Below are 20,713 nucleotides of genomic sequence, written 5' to 3'. Positions count from 1 at the left end.
AATTCGTTTTTAATTCCGATTCACGAATATATATGTATATGGCGCGTTATCTATTTTTATGTTTTTTTGTAATAAAAACAAAAAGAAATATTATGATTTTGCACGATATTTACGCTATAAATTTCATCACTGTTCGAAATTCAATTGGGTACTAGTGATACAAACAGCGATCGGATTCGAAATATCGATACTCTCGATATTCGAGTCTGAACGAGAATTGGTAAAAATGAGAAATACACAATCGGAAAATAATAATAATTGGAAAAATATAAGAAATTAAAATATCGATATTCTCAATATTCGGGTCTGAAAGAGAATTGGAAAAAATGAGAAATACATAATAGAAAAATTTATAATTCATTATTATTGCAGAAAGAAGAAGTTGGACACAGAAGAATTATGAACGCCGGGGTGTTGGACCGACCAGGGTTATTTTTTTCGAGCGCTCGATCCATAATTCGAAAACGATCAGTTCATGAACCCATTCGAACTCACAGCAGTGATGCCATAGATTCGAACATACCTTGCCATTTTTGTTGAAGTGAAGTGATCGTGAAGTTTTTCATATTTTTATAAAAATAACATAAAAACCAATTTCTCTTGTTAAATTACTAAACAGCATCAATAAATACGTGTATATAATTTAAAGAAAATATATTTTTAACATCTAAAGACGTGTAATGTGCAAAAGTGAAAAAAAAATATTGTTTTTAAAAGCACGCGCCTAACATATTCGTAAAGTAGAACTAAAAACGAGTATTTTAAGACATTTCCCGTGAAAATTGCTGCACCATTTCGGAAAAGCCGCTCTGCTGAACATTTACCCATTTTTTGAAAAAAGCCGCTATTTTGAACAATTACCCAAAAAATATATTTTTATATTTGCTACATAGCAATGATATTTGTAATATAAATGGATTAGTACAAACAAGTTATTTCCCAAACTTATGAGCAAATATACACAGCTTATCAATAGACGCTGAACGACATTAATCACGCCGTCAAAATTGAGCTCCGCGGCGTTACATTTTATTGAACAATAAACAAAAACAGCTGATCACGAAGTTGTTTAGACAATATAAATTTTTAAAAATAATTTTTAATTGTTAATCAACAAAATATGTCCCTAGGCTACACATTTTTAGGCTGTCCACTTTTAGTAAACATCGACAACAAAGAAATACTTTATGAAGTGAGTGCATAAAGCATAAATAATTAATTTATACATTGATGAATTTACTTTTCATAGATTCTTAACTACTCGGTTGATGTGCTGCTCGGCAATAGCGATGAACATCAAATGGAAAAACATTGCCACAAATATGGATTTCAGAATGTTTACGATTTTATGTTGATGACACGGAAAATTGCACGCGCTTATAAATCTCACTATGAAAATGAGAATTCCAGCGAAGCAGAATTGCTATATGAATTTAGCAATTTAAGTCCTGAATTTCAACGTTTGGTACCAACTGTGTATGAAGCGCGGAAATCGGAAATTGAAAAATATATGCTACAACTACATAATGCTCAGGATAATCCTCTAATACTGTCTTTCGACTACGATGCTCGTGTAGTAATTGGCGATAGCAGTTTCGCTCAAAACTTTCGAGAACTAATAAGAATATATTTTAATTGTTGCGATGGAAATGGAAAATTAAGTAAGCTACATTTCGAAATGGACTTAAATAAACTGAACGAATTTATTTCTGCTTTAGAAGTAGCAGTGGATAAAGGCGATGAAAATCATGCTTAAACCAAACCAAATGTTTTAGTAAACGTGTGGCAATTCTTTTTTATCCTTTTTTGGGTGAAAAGTTCTGCTTAAAACCAGCCCAACTTTTAAAATCTTTCGAAAGTGTACGATTTGAAACAACACTTATATGTTTCGTGTCTAACATTTACCTTGAGTTTATTTCATTCACTTCGAACTCAGTGAAATTCGATTAAAATGTACATTGCAACATATGTAGTTGTGTGATATAAATACAATGGATTTATACGACTATATGCATGTGGTAATGAATTTTCATTACTTGTATTATGCTAAAGGATACTTATATTATTTATAATTTATAAGCCATTCTAAGACAACAAATTTTATTCATAACAATATTCTTATCAACATATAAAAATTAGCTACAATAAAAAAAAAAAATATATATATATATATATATCCTTAAATACCACCTAAGAGGGAGCAATGAAAAACTTATAATGTAGTGAACGTAACTGTAACCTCGATTACGAATGGTTAACCTTTTTAGAATATTATATTTTATTAATCATATATTTAGCAAAATGAAAAGCCGATCATCCAATTCCAAAGAGGTGCTGTTGCATGCCGTAGCGCATGATTTTGGCTAGGCTGCATATATATGCTTACTCAACTAACCCCGGCAGAGAGATACTGATTTTTATAGTAGTATGCACAAATGCCAACCAAAATGGAGAAAGCTGTTGTCACGATCATTGATTTCGGCGTGAGCATTTGTGGAAGCCAACGTGCCAAGTTATTGTTACCAGCACGGGCATTACGAGCAAGTTGTTTCCTTCGCTCTTGAATTCGCTTCTCTTCTAATTGTCTTTGGAGTTTTCTATAAAAAAAATATGTTTTTAATTTTAATGTTAATTTCAAATTATATTGAGAAAACTTACTCTTTTCGCACCAGTTCCTCGACATGTTTTTCAATTACTGTCAGTGAATATTTATCATATAATAAACTCGCAGTATTTAAAAGTTCTTCAAAGGGCAGATCATCGGGAAGCTAAAAACATATGAATTTAAAAGGTTACTGCATAAAATATATATTTTGAATAATTGTACGCATTTACCCTAGATAAAAGACAGTGTACTGAGGCCATGTCACAGTCAACCTTTAGTATCTCTTCAGCTCGATACAATATAATAGCAGCAGTCACAAATATTGGCATATAAATTGGCGATGCCAAAAAATAGTCATATAGACGCACTACATCTTTATATGAATTTAAACTGTGTCCAAACCATGTCAAATACCAAGGCAATGCAAAAAGTGTTCCAACTGCAGATTGTTGTAGAAATTGAAACAAATGCGAATTTTCTAAATCTACTAGCGGCCATATAAACATCAAACGTTTTTGGGTGGCATCCATTGTTTCTTGCATACATTCCGAAAAATGGTTGGTCGATAATTCCTCCATAACCGCAAATGCTACCTCTTCACCAACGACTAACAAAAATGTAACAGCTACATCGTGATATCCTTGATAGTATCGTAAATTCGGGTATTTCTTTATGACACGCAATATTAAAACCGTCAATTGGTCTTGTAATGCGATGCGTTGCTCATATGGAATGCCGGGCGGAAAGCGCTTAAGCGATCTATTGACATCAAGCACCACTTGCTGGTATTCTGGATGTGTTTGTAAATCTTGTAGACTGGGCGCAGGTTCTAAAGAGGATGTATCAACACCGGCCAATTGTGGCCAAAGCAACCGTCGCAACTCATCATTGACTAATCCATGGTCGGAACGTGCAATCTCCTGCAGCTTTGAAAGTGGAATATTGCCATTGTGCTCTATCAATAAACGTTCGATTTCCAAACGTTTTTGTTGTTCTTCACCACTTTCTGGACCTAAAATGTAATAATAATTATATACTTATATCCCAACTAAGTTTATTAATATAGCTACATTTCTCAAAACACAATTCCTGTGGTTGATCGATTTTTATTTCACTGTTTTGATGATTCGCTTCATTCTCTTGGCTCGTCATACTGCCAACTTATGTTTAGATGTGTAAACTGAGTAATGAAATTTTAATATCCTTTGTAGTCGTTCATGTGCTATAATTATTATTGTAATTTTTATTCCAGTGCAATCATTAGAAATGCAATATATAGTATTTTTATTTGCAAATTAAGTGAAGAAAGGGCACCTGTGCACTGTCAACTAACTGCAGTGTTGCCAGACTTAGCGCTTAAAAAATTTTTCGTGACGTGTATAATAATGAAATATGAAATAAATGGTGTTTATATAAATTATTAAATCGAATAAAAATTGATGTTCGAAATTATCGATTTATATCCAAAATTTTTTTCAATTCCTGTTTTGTACCGTATAGAAGCTATAAATACTGCATTAACAGACTCTGATTTATTGATCTGGCATTACCACTTTTACAGTTGGTAATTAATAGCTGATTCACATACAATTTTTCTTCGTTTTGTTTCAGACATTTGCGCTGTGAGAAAATTTCAATGTAATGTTTTGTATGAGTACCTTCACATCGAAACAAAACGCAGCAAACCGAAGAAGAAGTTTCGGGGAACTCACATCTTTTTGCACTTTGCAAAGCAGCATTCGCCATTTTCTATTAAAGAGAAGAACGGAACATTCTGGCAGCCCTTTTGAAATTGTCAAGCAAATCAAGGAAAGTCGTTTGCGGATCGCCTACAAGAATCTCGCTTTTTAAGTCCCTTGCGTCAACGCAACCAACTGATATGACATGATCTAGGATTCGTAAATTAAGTACCCAGTCGGTTTTAGAAACTTTATTCACTTATTAATAGAACGTATTTGCATTCCTTCGAATTGAGATTACGTGACTAAACCCTAGAAAAGTTCACAAATACTTTTCTTATGCCGGGCTGACGGATACGTATTAGCCTGAGTAACCGCCGCCGCAGCAGCGACAAAAATTCCTCATGTCCATAGATTTTGTATGGTACATACCTAAATAAACGCAGCGGCAATGCTGAATGCTGAAGGTTTGTTCACATCAAGGCGGCGGAAAGCCAAGAGAACTTTTTATAATAAAAGCATGGAAAGCAAAGCGTTCTTTCTGACATACCCTTAGCATGTAAACAGAGCGAAGAAATTTTTATGTGATTCAGTCTTAACGCTTGTTATGTAGCATCTCTGTTAAGTATGTAGTTACAGCATTATTTAAGTGGTAACGTCATATTATTTAGAATTTTATGATAAATTTCACGAAGTATACAAAAGACATACAGTACACATAAACAAAAGTTTAATTTTTCATTATGCATATAGCTTTATTTAAAAAAAGTCTTTTCACATGATTTTAAATTGTGCAAATATTTTTTGCTGGCTTAACTATATTAAAATAAATTTCGAAGAAAATTTAGGTAATATTTAAATTTTTGCAGCAATTATGTCGCACATTCAATGTTAAATATATTTTCGATTTGCGATTTGTATATAAATACCTTAGGAGTATTGAAGATAACCTTTTTTACATTTAAACTTATTTTACTCTCACGTTGACGTTCTATAAATATTATTTAAATCGAGAAATAATATTATAAAATGCGTACCTACTGGCAAAGTGCGGCATTATTGTTTATTTTTCTTTAGCATATTTAAGAAAATGTTATGTACGTATGCATGTAGTATGTATGGTATGTATGTAATATATGTAAGTTTACATTTGTTATATGTAGTACCAATGGCGATTTTATGTCTCACGCCATTTAATAATTATTTTAGTGACGTTTGCTTGTTTTTTTTTGTTAGGATCTATAAGGATATATGAAAATAGTTATTAAAACACGTTATTAAAATATACTAATATTGGATATTTCACGAGCTATCGCATAATTCAATTTAAACATTTTACTTATTACTTTAAGACTTAAATTTAAATAAAAAGGCTATTGTAATTTTTTAGTTTAATGTTAAATTATTATACATACAAAATGTAAATTTTTTGTTGATTGTTTTATTTTATAGTAAAGTTATTTGCAATAAGTTTTTCTTTTATCAAAATAGTGGTTATAATCTTTTTTCAAATCGAAAAGCATTTTGTTAAGTAAAATATTAACATCAGCAATCACACTTGATAATATCAGGGGAGGAAGGGGGGATTATCGTTCATTGTCTAATTCACAGATTCAAGTAGCTAATAAATATTTATAAAAAAAACAACGTTAATTAATTTGTTAATTCATATAAATAAAAAATATCCTTTCTAAGATACTAGTTTTTTTGGTTATTGTAGTCATCGTGTTAGCTTCTATTGACGTCGACATCAAAACTGTGCTATTTTTTTATTTAACGAGACATGTAGAATACTATTCTATCATTCTTGGATATCTTTTTTTGAAATTTGGATTATTGCCAAAGGCAAATTTTCGGAGAAATTTTTCAGACTGAATTACTATAGCACATATCTGCCATACATACTGAATGATGAAAATCAACTTCTCGTATAGAAAACTTTATAGCTTATTTCTTTTTTTCACCCATATTAAAATTATTTAATGAAAGATAGCTGTTAAGTATAAACGCATTATATAGTATGTGACATAAGGCAAGAATGACTGTTTCTCAAAACCCAAAAAGTATTATTTGTATAGCAAAAGAAACTGCTGCAGAAAATTATTTGAATAAATAAATACATTTTTAAAGCAACATATGTACATACATACATACATATGTATGTATGTAAATTTAAATTCTGAGGGAATGTAGCGTTATAATTGGCTCTGGGCAGTGTTTACAATTTTGACTTATGGTTAAACAGCTTCAAGCTTTATTTTTACTAAACTTTGCAATAAATAGGGCCAGCCCGAAACAATTTATTCTTGCAAATACCTCTCTAAGCAACAAAATTTATAATTTTAAAAAATTATTCAGGTCATTTTATTTAACAAAAATATCATATTCTAAAGGTTTAACTTAATTATTTAAAAAGGTAATAATTAAACGTATAATAAATAAGTTTATTATTTAAATATGTTCGTGCCTTTAATTTGGAAAATTCGAACTCAATTGTTTTGAAATAAAAATTTGCTGATAAATAAATAAACAAAGAAATAAAATATGTAAGGAAAATTAATCAAAATGCAGTCCTAAAACTCTCTCGCCATAGGCAATAGCCTAACTAGCTTATATGGTCTGGCCGCACCTTGCAAATAAAACTTAGAAATTAGAAGAAAATTTTTAAATATATATTTTTGCAATAAAAAACTAGAGGATGATTTAATCTTTATAATATTAGCAAAGTAGTATTTTTAAGTTCACACTAAATCATTATTTTATGCTTTTCAGATATTGTTTCATTATTTTAGACCGCTTTTATTTGGAGTTTTTTTCATATACATACATGCATACATATATTCTTTGATGTCTCGCAATTATGAATGTTAATAATTAGAATAGTATTAGAAATTTTGACAGGTCGATATCAGTTAGAAAACACAGCAAGGACAACTAATCTCGGAAAAAGCACAATGGTATAAAGTGAAAATAATTAACATTTTATAATTTTAATAAATGAAATATATTTGTATATAATATCAATTACAAAGTTAAATGCCATATTAGCATTTATAATAATGTCTAATTAGAGGATTAATTAAAGTTATAGTGTCTGTGTCAGGGCATACATATATATATCTCAACTAACCAAAAGATTACAGACTAATTATGCTTAAGAAATAATGAAAATTTATAAATTTAAATTATATTGCAGTGTAAAAAATAATATGCATATAAATGTTGCGTATAATGTATAATTAAATATTATCAGTTAGGCAAGCCCTTAATGACGAATGATGCTAAAGCACTAAGGCTGTTGATAAATAATGCGAAAATATTTGTAGATCTAGTTGGTATATATATATACATATTTGAGTTTTAACTAGAGCGTTATAAAATATATACATGTATGTCTGTATATGGCATAGTTTATGCGTTAGATAGAGTTTAGTTACAGCTATATTGGATTATTTTTTCAATTTTTATTTTTTTTTTTTAATTTTTTACATATATATTTAGTATATACTTAAAAGTCTTTTCACATGAGTTTGAATTGTGCAATTATTATTTTTTACTGCTTTGCCTATTTGTAATAAATCGTAACTTCCATTTAATTATAATATTTCCAGTTTTAGCAAGTTTATACATGATTAGTATTGAAACTTTTTACGGTTCGTATGATTACGTTTACGCATCAATGATATTTTATATGTACATTTACATATATGTGTGTATGTGTGTATCGTTTTGCAAATTTGCTTTGTTGTGCTATTTTAATATAATTCGGCATTTAATAAATTGTGTTTGCTTAGAGTCATATGAATTTCAAAGTGCAGTGTGTGTATTCATTTAGTACATGTTTTAAAGTTGTTCGAGAAATTTTTTTTCGTTTAATATATAGAAGTGGGAATGTATAATCTAGTACTATACTGCTATTCATTATAATTAAAGTAAATTAAACCATTATTTGTTTAGGCTATGCACGACAAATCGATACTCATATTTCTGTGTGTATATTTGTTATGGTTTAAGTTTTACATATTAATTAAGTATACATGCAAATACGAAAATACTTATAAAAGACATTTGTTAAAAAATATGGTCACATGGGATTTTTGTTAAACTATTTTAAATATATATATTTTGTATTTTTTTTTTTATTTAAATACTTCACTTATAGTTTAAAGGCTTAAGTTTAAATAAAAGTCTTTATAATAAATAGTAAAATATTCCATATTTTTGTTTACAAGTATTAAAGTGTAGATGCATCATTACGTTTTATATTCGTGTTATATTGATTGTTTCATTTAATGATTCTCTTCTCAGCAATTGCTTGGTATCATTCTCAATATCTATCGGAGATATGCCAGCGCTACGATCATTAATATACGTATTATCTTCCTCCACGATTTTCTCGAGCACTATATCACCGGTGTTGGCTAAACCTGTAAGCAAAAAATAATTAAAAAAAAATAAATATAGCGTTATAATTATTTGAATTTTTGTATATTATTAATAGACTAGTAGACTAACAGTTACGCCCTGATAACGGACCATTTGCTACTTCTTCCGCCGATGCGCTGTTCACAAGTGCTACATCCGTGGCAGTTCCATTGCGCATGTTCTTTTGTAAAGCTACAGCTTTCCGTGCATGGCGTGTAGTTAGCACACCAGTTTCGACATCACGTTCCAGACGATGACCAGATCGTGATCTAGTTAGTTGTCGTTGCACATAATCTTCGAGATCTTCTTCTTCCTTGCGGCTAATCAAGCAATTCAGTACAAGTAAAAATAGTCCTAATCCAAGCGAGAAAAGCCCAGTGCAAGTAACTTCATTCCACCATGCCGAGCTGCTACCTAAAAGATATCAGTTATATTAATGGAGATTTAATCAGTAAGTATTTCGTATTTAATATACTGCGGGGTGAGGTACTCTCGAAAATTCAAACTCCACGTATGTTTCTGGGGACTTTGGAACGGTAAGTAAGTTAGCCAATAATGTAAAAAATAGCAAGGCAGCAAAATCGGAAGAAGTTCGGCGCTATATTTTTAACAAACAAAATTAATGAAAACGCGCCATGATTTCTTCATACAGTAAGAAAATGGGTCTAACAGGATAATAACCACACCCACCTCCTCTAGAAAGCTTAATATTCAAAACTACAAAAGTTGCGAAAACTATCAAAAGTAAAACGTGCACAGTGGGCAGCCCCAGTCAACGAGTATAAAAATTGGACTATGGACTTGGCACCACAAAACTATTTTGAACCAAATTTCTTTACATCATTATAGTATTAGCAACGCCTATTGCTCATTTGTAGTATCAAGCACTGGTGATGTTTTGGAAATAAAACTTTAGCCATATTCGTATGCCTGCCATTATACAAGCGAACTAGTCCCATAGTTAAAAGATATCGATCGAAATTTTGCGCACGTCATTTTCTTTTCAAGAAGATAGTCAAAACCGCCGATATCGGACCATTATATAGGATATAGAGACCATTTAATCTGATCAATCAAAGTCCAAATAAACATTTTCATAGAAGATCTTTTTTGTACTCTCTAGTTTTGTTCACCTAACGGTTGGATGTATTACCTAAAACTAAGAGAGATAGATAAAGGGTTATATATATATAATATATGTGATCAGGATGAAAAGAAAAGTTGATTGTCTGTCTGTTCGACCGTCAATGCAAGCTGTAACTTGAAGTTGTGATATCTTTGTGAAACTTGGTATGCGGATTCTGACCGCTGCCACGCCAAACCTATAAAGTGCAATTACTAAGCAATAAGTTAAGATATAAAACTGTTATTTGACACAGAGGATTACAGTAGCAAGGGGCTCCTGTGAACAAAAAACCGCCCACTTTTTTGTTAAATCACATCTTTCGGGTTCCAACTGACCGATTTCGAATAAATTTAGTGTGTGGCATTTTTCTCATACTCCTATATCAAAGTGTGAAAATGGGCAAAATCGAACTACAACCACGCCTACTTCCCATATAACACAAGTTTAAATTCCATTTGATTCTTTCACTTTCCAGTACAAAAATAAATAAGTAATTAATATAACGGGATAAATTTGTAATAATTCCTTTAAAGTATGCCACCTTATGACCAAAAATTGTCCAAATCCCACCAAATCTGTTCAAGCTCCTAGGTATCGAATATATGGACCCCAGTATATATAGTTGACTTTTGACAGAAAACATCGGGCAATGTGTGAGATATACAATTGAAATTCAGATTGAATACTTTACTAATAATAGAACCTCTGTATATCGAAAACGAGTTGAATCGTTTCAATACTTCAATAAGCCCCCATATACCCAATTTAAATATTTACGAACTCCCAAGTGTCTTCTTGCTGGCCGTCCAATATTTGAGTTATATCAACGAAAATTTGAGAACATGTTCTACTCATAATAGTATATCTTCCAGCCTAAAATAGATACAATTGGGCAAAAACTTGACCTACCCCCTTATAAATATTACCAGGATTTTCGAACATCCGCTTACTTTGCTCCATATGATTGATGATTGTATGTAAAGTACCTTAATGACACCCAGGGAACAATTTTTTAGTATATGATATGATAATACTTAGTTAATAAGTTAATAGATAGATAGGTTTGTGTCGATACTACCCCTATACTGCGTATATGGGTTTTCGTATATCTAAGAAATCTTATGCCGAATTTGTCGGTCAGTGTATGAATTATATAGAGTATATGTATGTATATATAAAATTGCTTAGGTTCCGATCCTCTGGTTGACGTTCTACATCTTAAGGTATTTCCCTGGCTTTGATTTCTGCAAGTTGCAGGGGTATAAAATGTTCGGTTGTACCCGAACCTAGCCCTTTCCTGCATGTTCCTTATTAAGTAACTTTAATTCGACTTGAAGGTTGTTTATATCAAACAACAATGCTAGGGATTAGCAAAACGTTTATGTTAGATTCAAACAGTTGGCCGATAACGTTTCCAGATTTAGTTATATATATGTATAATACAGAATTGCACCTGTGAAGGGTATTAAAGCAATGGAACCGATGTTAATGTTATTTCTGCTTTTTATACTTTCTGTTACTTACTGAACACATTCCAGGACATAGTTTCATCTGGTATAATACCAGCACCGCATAAGAATACACCAAATACTATAAATACGATACCAATGTGCAGCATACCGATGCTGGTGACAACCTAGAAAAATCGTTTTAAGTTCATTTATCACTTTTTATAAATGTATTTCAATCATTTATTTACCTGGCTGTCCAACATGCCTGGTCCAGGCTTAGCAACGCTATGTGCATGATGAAATTTACGTCGAAAGGAACCACTTGGCGAATGAAATGTTTCTCCACTTTCAGAACTCTGCGTACTGTAACGTCTTTCTCGCGCACGTTTCTGTTCATCACGTCGTTTACGTTGGCGTTTTATTGCCATAGCCGAATGGATGCCCACAGAATGCATTTCTACGAAGAAAAAGAAGGAAAAAGCAACAGTAAATATTTTTAAAGTTGATAAACAGCATCACTGCAATAATTCAAATATTGAAATTTTACAAAGATATCAATTAAAAACTCTAAGATTAATTACAAACGCTCCTTGGTGACCATTTGGCCGTCATGTCATTAGATGACAGCAAGGAAAAAAATAGAAGTTTCCTACTTTTTTAAAGAAACAACACAGAAACTTCAAATTTAATGGGGAATGTTTATTATCTTTCGAAAGGACATTCTTTGGTATTTATTTTTTGAAGATTATCCCTTTCAAATGATGTTCGTCGCTACGTTTCAGATGGTCCATTCGTTGAGTTCAATTTTCGACTACTGGTTCGAGTATTTCGACTGGTATCGGAATCGAAGAGGGATTATCTACATATGATTTAGACTTTACATATCGCCACAGGAAAAAGTCTAACGGTGTGATATTAAACGATCTTGGTGGCCAATCGACCAGAACAAAACGTGGAATTATCTGCTTACTGAAGTGTTCTGTCAATAAGTCCATTGATTGATGCGATGTGTGGGAAGTGCCGTCTCTTTCAAACATCAAATAGTCGGTTATCACGGCTCGATAACGGTCACCGTTGGACCGATGATTCCCCCGGTGTGATATCATAAACGGATCTTTTTGGAACTTTTCAAAATCCATGCCGCTTCGGAAGGTCAATCGGCTTCAGTTCTTGCAGAAGCTGTATTTTGTACGCTTTCAATTAATCTCGACGTCGTTCTATACGGCAGTCCGATTCGGAAAGCTGAGTCTCAAGATGGGTGATGGCGTTGTGAATAGTACGCTCAGTAGGTCGATTATATTGACCATAAGTTGGGCGAAGTGCGCGAATCAAATTCTTTACAGAACGTGAATTTTCCTATTAAAGTTGAACGATTTGTAAACGTTGTTCAGGCGTAAGTCCTTTCATGATTAAATGAACTGAACAAAAATAACATGACAGCTTGGCAGGACTCACGCTTGATCTGTTCAAAAAAAGGTTACTTGGATCACCCGTTATTACACTCAAAATGCAATATCCTAGATCTCCCATTTCGGAATTAATGCTGTTTAAAATTTGTTTTATATAAACACATGAAATTGGAATATATGATATTTTGTATATAATTATTGAATTCACTGGAGATTTCGTTATCTAATTTGCTTATTACTTTCTAATATAGATTACAAATAAAACATGTTCACAAAAATAAAACAGCATCACAACTCGGAAATTAATAATGAAGACTGCAACAAGCAACGCCAAAAGCGATACCAATTGTCAAACTTTTCAAGGCAATTGTAAACAAAGTACTTCCACCTTCGGTTTATGACATCACAAACTACTGCACTTTTCTATCAAACATACTCCAAGAAAATAAACGTAGTGCATTTGTCGTAACGTATTTTGCTGCCATTCTTGCTCGACAGTGATGATCAATTCACATAAAACTTTTGCTTCGCTTTGCGTCAGACACTTGTTTTGACAGAAAATTTCGATGTACGCTTTTGTATGGATACTTTTACATATAAAGTTATCGATGCAAAGCAAGCAAAACGTTGGATAACTCGCTTCTTTTCACGCTTTGCTAAGCAACAGTCGCCATTTTTGTTAGAGAAAAACATTGAAAGCAAAGCATCCATTGGGGGATACCCTTTGTTTTCTGCGCTTCGTTTTTTCAGTATGAACTGTCATGGACAGTGCGGAAAGTTGTATGTGAATGGGCCTTAACTGATGCATGTTGGCCTCAAAGTAAATTTTAGAAGAACAACAAAATATTTGAAAATTCATTGGCTTCGCTATATTAGCCTACCTACATGGAAACAATGTATCCTAAATGTTGTGGTCATTGACATTTAAATCTACAAATACGATTTCTTCCGATTGCATATTACATGCCATACGAATCATATCTAGTAATTTTTAGAAATATTTTAAAATAACTTAATGCACTTTAACAGATTCAATTACCATACCAGTGTTTATAACCGTATATATCATCTAATTGAATTTGACTCAGACTGGCCCATTCCATTTTTACCATGAAAAAAATGTAAAGAGTTAGCTTGAAGTTTTGTATTTTCAAATGAACCGTTGAAAATGTTGTAGAAGTGTTTTGTGAAGGCCAATTTATTATCGTGTCGCAGTGGATAGAAAGCGGATAGCCTACAACACGAGTGGGGTGGGTAGATACCGAGTGTTGAAAAGGGAAACGAGACGCATATGCAAAATAAAAAGAAGGAGGCCGAAATGAAGTGCTTGAGAAGTTAGTAAGTTGTGACGACTAACGGAAGATATCAAGACCGGAGCATACTCTTGTAGAACCCAAAGAATGATCTAGTGGCTGATGTTCAGAGCTTACTGAAGTTATGGAGGGAATACTTCTCCAGCCTGCTGAACTGCAGCGAAAGTGTAACGTCTGGATATGGCGAACCTTATTCCCCAATCGATGGTGATGGACTAGATGTTCCATTGCCCGACTATGATGAAATTCGAAAAGCAATTACCCACCTGAAGAACAACAAATAGACAGGGGCCGATGGATTACCGGCCGAGCTATTAAAATACGATGGTCATATGAAAGCATGATCGACGATTGGAACCTAAGTGTGTTCTGCCCAATACTGAAAAAGAGGGACCCCACAATCTGCGCTTATTACCGTGAGTTAAGCTTCCTTAATATCACCTATAAGATCTTATCGAGCGTAATGTGTGAAAGACTTAAGCCCACCGTCAACAAACTAATTGAACCTTATCAATGTGGAAAAAGATCTGTGAAAGGAAGATCGACACACATCACCTCTTCGTCGATTTTAAAGCCGCTTTCGACAACACGAAAAGGTACTGTCTCTATGCCACTATGTCTGAATTTGGTATCCCCACAAAGATAATACCGTTGTGTTAAGCAACACCATTAGTTCCGTCAGGATCGGGAAGGGCCTCTCCGAGCCTTTCGATACCAAGCGAGGTTTCAGACAAAGAGACTCCCTATCTTGTGATTTTTTAAATCTATCTTGGAGCCAGCATAAACACCAACAACAATATTAGTCCTTTCTCGGCGAACAAGGACCCAAGTTTATAAGTCCCCTATTATTCCCTTCTTACTATGTGGTGCGAAGGCACGGACAATGACATCATCTAGTGAGTCGATCTTAGGAGTGTCACAACATCTGTAATGCATCGACGGAACACATACATATTTATTAAGGTAAACTATTCGAAACTAGAAAATACGTTTAGGGAAACGCTTGAGTATATTGAAGCCATTCAAAGTAACTCGTTGAAGCCACTAGTCGAGGCTTATAAGGATAAATATATACAAAAATGTTTTTTTTTTTTTCAGTCCGAGTTAAATTTGTAGTTTACTTTCTTAGCTATTAAAGTTTTTCAATCTCTATCTTTGAATTATTTCGAAATTGTTTAAACTATCTCTTCTATTTATCTTATGTTATGCCTAAACCCCTTTATGCTTAAGAAAATATTAATATTCTGATAAATCGGTATAAATTCAAAAGAAAGAACTGAAATCCTCATACTAGACATAAAAAGTCTAGAATTTTAGCGAAAGTTTATCGCTACTTTTGTTTTTGACGCGAATGTTGGCAGAACTATTGGCAAATTTTAGAAAAATTTAAAGAAAATAATACTGATCGGTAATTAGATTCTTATTTTACGATGGCAAACCACTCAATGAAAGTAAAGAGCACTTGGGTGTTGTATACTTTTCTCCTTCGGAGACATCGGTCTAAAATTAATTAACTACGAACTGTCGCCCATACTCTTCGTTCTTATTTGTGAAGGGTATTACAAGTTCACTGTAACCGAAGTTAACGTTTTTATACGCTTGCAACCTGTTGCTACAAAGTATAATAGTTTTGTTCACCTAACAGTTTTATGTATCACCTAAAACTTCTTCTTCTTCTTAATTGGCGTAGACACCGCTTACGCGATTATAGCCGAGTTAACAACAGCGCGCCAGTCGTTCCTTCTTTTCGCTACGTGGCGCCAATTGGATATTCCAAGCGAAGCCAGGTCCTTCTGCACTTGGTCCTTCCAACGGAGTGAAGGTCTTCCTCTTCCTCTGCTTCCCCCGGCGGGTACTGCGTCGAATACTTTCAGAGCTGGAGTGTTTTCGCCAATTGGATATTCCACTTGGTCCTTCCAACGGAGTGAAGGTCTTCCTCTTCTTCTGCCCCCGGCGGGTACTGCGTCGAATACTTAATGTTTTTATCCATCCGGCAACCTGACCTAGCCAGCGTAGCCGCTGTCTTTTAATTCGCTGAACTATGTCAATGTATCGTACATCTCGAACAATCGTTCCATCGAGCGATATTCGCCGTAGCCAATGCGCAAATATATATGATTTCAGAATGACGAGAAAAACTCGAAATCGTCAACTCATCTGTCTGCTCGTCCATCGCAAGCCTCTGCACTTAGCAGGACGGGAATTATGAGACATATGATGAAGCTTTTGTTTCGTCGAGAGAAAAATTACAGTTCGTAGTAGCACCTGTTGGCGAAATCCTGCGTTGGATTTCCACTGACATTGTTGGTGGTAACCTGGTTCCAAAAGACGAAATCATCTAAACTTCAAAGTTATGACTGTCAAATTAAGAAGTCGCTAAAACTGTTAATTGATGACAGGAGATATTTCGTCTTGCCCTACTGCCAGAATTTTCTGTGCTTCCTTGTCCAGCCTGGAGCTAATCGAGTAATATACATATATAAATGATCAGGATGACGAGAAAAGTTGAAATCCAAGTGACTGTCTGCTCCGTCCGTGCAAGGTGTAACTTGAGTAAAAATTGAGACATCCTGATGAAACTTGGTTTCTTACAAAAAAAAATTACGAGTTCGTAGATGGGCGTAATCGGTCCAATGGCACGCCCACAAATCGCCATTAACCGAAAACCAATAAAGGGTCATAACGAAGCACTAAATTAAGATATAAAACTGTTAATTGGCATAGGGGATCGCAGTAGGAAGGCGGCAAAAATTTTAGGAAAAGTGAGCTTCGTCCCTCCCTCTAATAAGTTGAATGTATATATCTCCTAAACTACTAAAGCTACAGTAACCAAATTTGCTAAGCGCAAATATTATAAGAACTCCTACCGACAGTGTGAAAATGTATTATGATCTGAAGATGACCCCGTTCACTTCTTATATAACGGTACTGTTCAAAACTATTAAAAACGCAATAAATCCCACCGATTTCGACAATTTTTCTCATATTTCTATGTTACAGTGTGAAAATGGTCGAAATTGGACCAAACCACGCATACTTCCCATATAACAAAATTTTAAATTCCATTCGATTCTTTCACTTTGAGTACACAAATCAGGAAGCAATTAATATAACCGGCTAAAACTTTGCACTAATAATTCCTTTAAAGTATGCTACTTTATGACCAAAAATTGTCCAAATCCAAACCAAATTATTCAAGCCGGGTACCGGATATGTGTATCCCAGTATCTATAGTTGACTTTTGACAGAAAATATCAGTCAATATGTGAGATATACAATAGAAATTCTGACAGAAACCTTTCCTGACAATAGTAATTCTGTGCATCAAAAATGGTTTTTATCGACAATATAGAGATTTTCGAACTTACAGGTGACTTTATGTTGGATATATCATACTTATTTGAGTTATCTCATATGAAAGTTACAGATATGCTTTACTTGAGAACGAGAATATATCTTTTCCGTAGATAGTCAATTGAAAACTTTTAACGCGTTTTCTATAATCATTTTTTTGACTATTACTTCCGGACTTTGCTCAAATGATTGATGATTATACATATGTAAAGTACCTTAATGAAACCCAGAGAACATTTTTTTTGGCATGATAATAGTTAATGGATAATATCGTACTACTTACGTCTAAAGACTTTCTTTTTCTGATAGATTCTGGCATTGATTTTTGCAAATTTCAGGAATATAAGATATTCGGTTGCACCCGAACTTAGGCTTTTCTTACTTGTTTTTCTTGTTTCTAACAAGATAATTTGTGCCGTTGGCAGTGTTTTGCAAAAACTAAAACATCGCCGGTTTAATTTAACCAGTTGCATGTGTGGAATGAAGAAGAACTTTTCATTGTTTCGAATGCACCATAAGCCCAACATCAACTTATTTGCACCACTCACATATACGTATGTGTATAATCATACATATGTATGTATATACATTCGCTATACATTCCGAAAATGAAAATGTCAACCTTTCAACATAACAACAAAGGCATTATGAATCATTTACCCCTAACCTGGTGCTGCTGTTTAATTCTAAAGTGGACAGTTTGGGTCTTTGTTACGCCTGCGAAATATTATGATCATAACAATATACAGACATATGTATACCATACATGTATGTATGTGTTTATATGCGAATAAATATGTGTAAAATATATGGCACATTTGTATTATAGAAACTTTGCCAACTCAATCGTATACCATATACGTATGCATGTGTACGCATTTCTATGGACCTGTGTGTTGATGCACAAAAAGTCATACTGTTCATTGTCACGCCTGAACGAAACAGTTATAAATACTATATGCAATTTTATATTATATATAAACCATACTTTAAGCTTACCTTAAACTTTAAGTTATCAGCGGTTGATTTTAATTTTTCACTTTTGGAAATTTACGTACACAGAATCAGCACACCGTAGTTAAGTTTCAGGCCTTAAAGACCATCTTAGTTATATTTATATACTTTTTCACTTCCGTTAAATTGGCTCAAGGCATTCACACAATCAACTAGATTTCCGCATTATGCTGCATATCCTATATATCATATTTCATTTGAAATTTATAAACATAATAATAACTACAAACTCGATGAAACGCACAAACAACACACACACGAGCTGAATAAATGCAGTACTCTGCCACTCCCCGCTTCGCTGGGCTTCAACGTGTCCAAAACGCACTTCCGAGATTTAGCGAGATATCGATTTTGTACAACGTATGATGTTAGGAATTTGAAGTTCACTTTTTACTTTTATTTAAATTCTTTTCATTGTTTCACGTAGCAAATCGTGTGTGAAATACTTGACTTACGCATTTGTAATCTTCCGCACTTTTATATTACTGACTTAATTTCAATTTTTTTCTAACATTTGTATAACTAATATACAATACACATATGTGCGTATATATATACATATATAACTGTTTGTATTTACTACGAAAATGATATAGACTTTATGTGTTAAAGTATTTAAAACGTTTAGCACATTTTATAAATGCAATTTCATCTGCGTTTTCTTCGTAATATTTACAACAAAGCAGCAAAACAGTTTCCACTGCTATGAATATGTGTCAAAGCGAGCGACAGCGGATACCAGGTATCCTTCGCGGCGACTAAAACATCGCGTTAGAATGTAAAGCTCAGGATTTGCTAAACTGCGAGAGTTTGTGAGCTACAGAGAGCGAGAGAGCGTGTGTGTGAAAATGTAAAAAAGCTTTTCCTGCCTTGACTAAAATGACAAGTGCGTTGAATCATAATGGAAATATGCAATAATGACAAAGATTCGTAGAATTAAGCATCCCTTACATATGAACATACTACATATGTATGTATGTATGTATACAAGTATTTCATATGATGATAATTTATCATAATCATAACAGAGAAGGATGATGCATCGTATGCAGATATTCTGCGAAAAATTAAGAGTGACAGCGGGCTTGAAGTACTGGGTTCAAATGTAACCCATATTCGCAAAACGCTAAAAGGAGATTTACTTATTGAACTTAAAAATCGAGCAGAGACGAAAGCCGAATCTTTCCAAAGCGCCCTGGAGGGGGTGGTTGGCGAAATGGCTAAGATACAGCCCAAGACCCACAACGTCACGATTACGTGCAAAGACCTCGATGAAATTACAACTACCGAAGAAATCTGCGCAGCACTAAAAAGAGAGTGCGGAATCGAAAATCTGGACACTATCGAGTGTGAAAAATTTGCGAAAAACGCGTAGTGGCACGCAAATAGCACTTGTATGCATGCGTGCTCAAGATGCCAAGGCCGCACTTAAAATAGGGAAAATAAAGATTGAGTGGTCGATCTGTCGCCTTCGAGAATATTCGCCTGTTCCCAGATGCTATAAGTGTTTCCACCTGGGTCACATGGCGCGAAATTGCTGCAGCTCGACAGACAGATCTTCCCATTGTACACGTTGTGGAACCGCGGGACATTTAGCGAAGGTATGCACAAACGTTCCGAGCTGCATGCTCTGCAAAGGGGAGCACTCCGTATTGAGCACGACTTGCCCAAAGTACCTCGAGATGATGGAGTCTCTAAGTAAATGAGGATACTACAGTTAAACCTTAACCATTGTGCAGCGGCCCAGGATTTGCTAGAACAGACAGTCATAGAAGAGAACATTGATGTCGCCATACTAAGTGAACAATACTCCCAGCGTCCGGAAAGCACATGAATTGCAGACAAATCTGGCAAAGCAGCAATATGGTCCTGCAAAGGTCAACCTTTTAAGACCTGCTCCAGAGAAGCACATAACTGCTTCACATGGGCGAATATACATGGGATATATTTTGTAAGTTGCTATGCTCGTCCCAGCGCAGCAATCACCGAATTCGAAGATTTTCTTTTAAGACTTTCATTAGAAACCAGAGGCAAAACACCGATCATAATAGCGGGTGATTTTAATGCTTGGTCAACTGCATGGGGCAGCAGATGTACAAACCATCGAGGGCGGCTAATTCAAGAATACCTGAGTCAAACGCACTTAACAATATTGAACACTGGAACACAAAATACGTACCAAAAAGGGAATAAAGGATCTATCATTGACATTATGTTTGCAAATGTTTCGCTTAGTAGGCACATTAAGTGGGCTGTGTCAAACATATACACAAACAGCGATCATATGGCAATTATAGCACAAATCTCGTACTCCCGTGAGCCCGAACTTCTTAGCAG

General features: G+C 34.0%; 3 protein-coding genes across 6 annotated transcripts; 1 reads left to right on the top strand and 2 right to left on the bottom strand.

Moving 5' to 3' along the window:
- Positions 1–943: 943 nt before the first annotated feature.
- LOC126752688 (uncharacterized) lies at positions 944–2,008 on the top strand. 2 transcript variants are annotated; one of them, XM_050463658.1, is made up of 3 exons: positions 944–1,192; positions 1,250–1,661; positions 1,719–2,008. In XM_050463658.1, the coding sequence occupies exons 1-3, from the start codon at positions 1,121–1,123 to the stop codon at positions 1,754–1,756; spliced, it is 522 nt and encodes a 173-aa protein (XP_050319615.1). In that variant the 5' UTR covers positions 944–1,120; the 3' UTR covers positions 1,757–2,008. The 2 variants fall into 2 exon arrangements, with proteins under 2 accessions (XP_050319615.1, XP_050319614.1); XM_050463657.1 differs by having other exon boundaries at positions 955–1,192; positions 1,250–2,008.
- Positions 1,880–3,936, bottom strand: LOC126752625 (TBC1 domain family member 20). Its single transcript, XM_050463563.1, has 4 exons — positions 3,676–3,936; positions 2,836–3,617; positions 2,659–2,768; positions 1,880–2,597 (listed from the first exon to the last, which is right to left on the bottom strand). Exons 1-4 carry the CDS (start codon positions 3,755–3,757, stop codon positions 2,387–2,389), a joined length of 1,185 nt encoding a protein of 394 aa, XP_050319520.1. The 5' UTR covers positions 3,758–3,936; the 3' UTR covers positions 1,880–2,386.
- Positions 3,937–5,013: 1,077 nt separating this feature from the next.
- Positions 5,014–19,137, bottom strand: LOC126752669 (uncharacterized). Of its 3 annotated transcripts, none has more exons than XM_050463636.1 (6): positions 18,621–19,137; positions 18,362–18,555; positions 11,535–11,743; positions 11,360–11,471; positions 8,800–9,123; positions 5,014–8,711 (listed from the first exon to the last, which is right to left on the bottom strand). In XM_050463636.1, exons 3-6 carry the CDS (start codon positions 11,739–11,741, stop codon positions 8,545–8,547), a joined length of 810 nt encoding a protein of 269 aa, XP_050319593.1. In that variant the 5' UTR covers positions 11,742–11,743; positions 18,362–18,555; positions 18,621–19,137; the 3' UTR covers positions 5,014–8,544. The 3 variants fall into 3 exon arrangements, with proteins under 3 accessions (XP_050319593.1, XP_050319594.1, XP_050319595.1); XM_050463637.1 differs by having other exon boundaries at positions 18,832–19,137; XM_050463638.1 differs by having other exon boundaries at positions 8,821–9,123; positions 18,362–19,135.
- Positions 19,138–20,713: the final 1,576 nt, after the last annotated feature.

Source organism: Bactrocera neohumeralis, chromosome 3, assembly GCF_024586455.1.
Source record: "Bactrocera neohumeralis isolate Rockhampton chromosome 3, APGP_CSIRO_Bneo_wtdbg2-racon-allhic-juicebox.fasta_v2, whole genome shotgun sequence".
NCBI lineage: Eukaryota > Metazoa > Arthropoda > Insecta > Diptera > Tephritidae > Bactrocera > Bactrocera neohumeralis.
The sequence above is the reverse complement of the archived record's forward strand: the minus strand, read 5'-3'. Positions and strand labels throughout refer to the sequence as shown.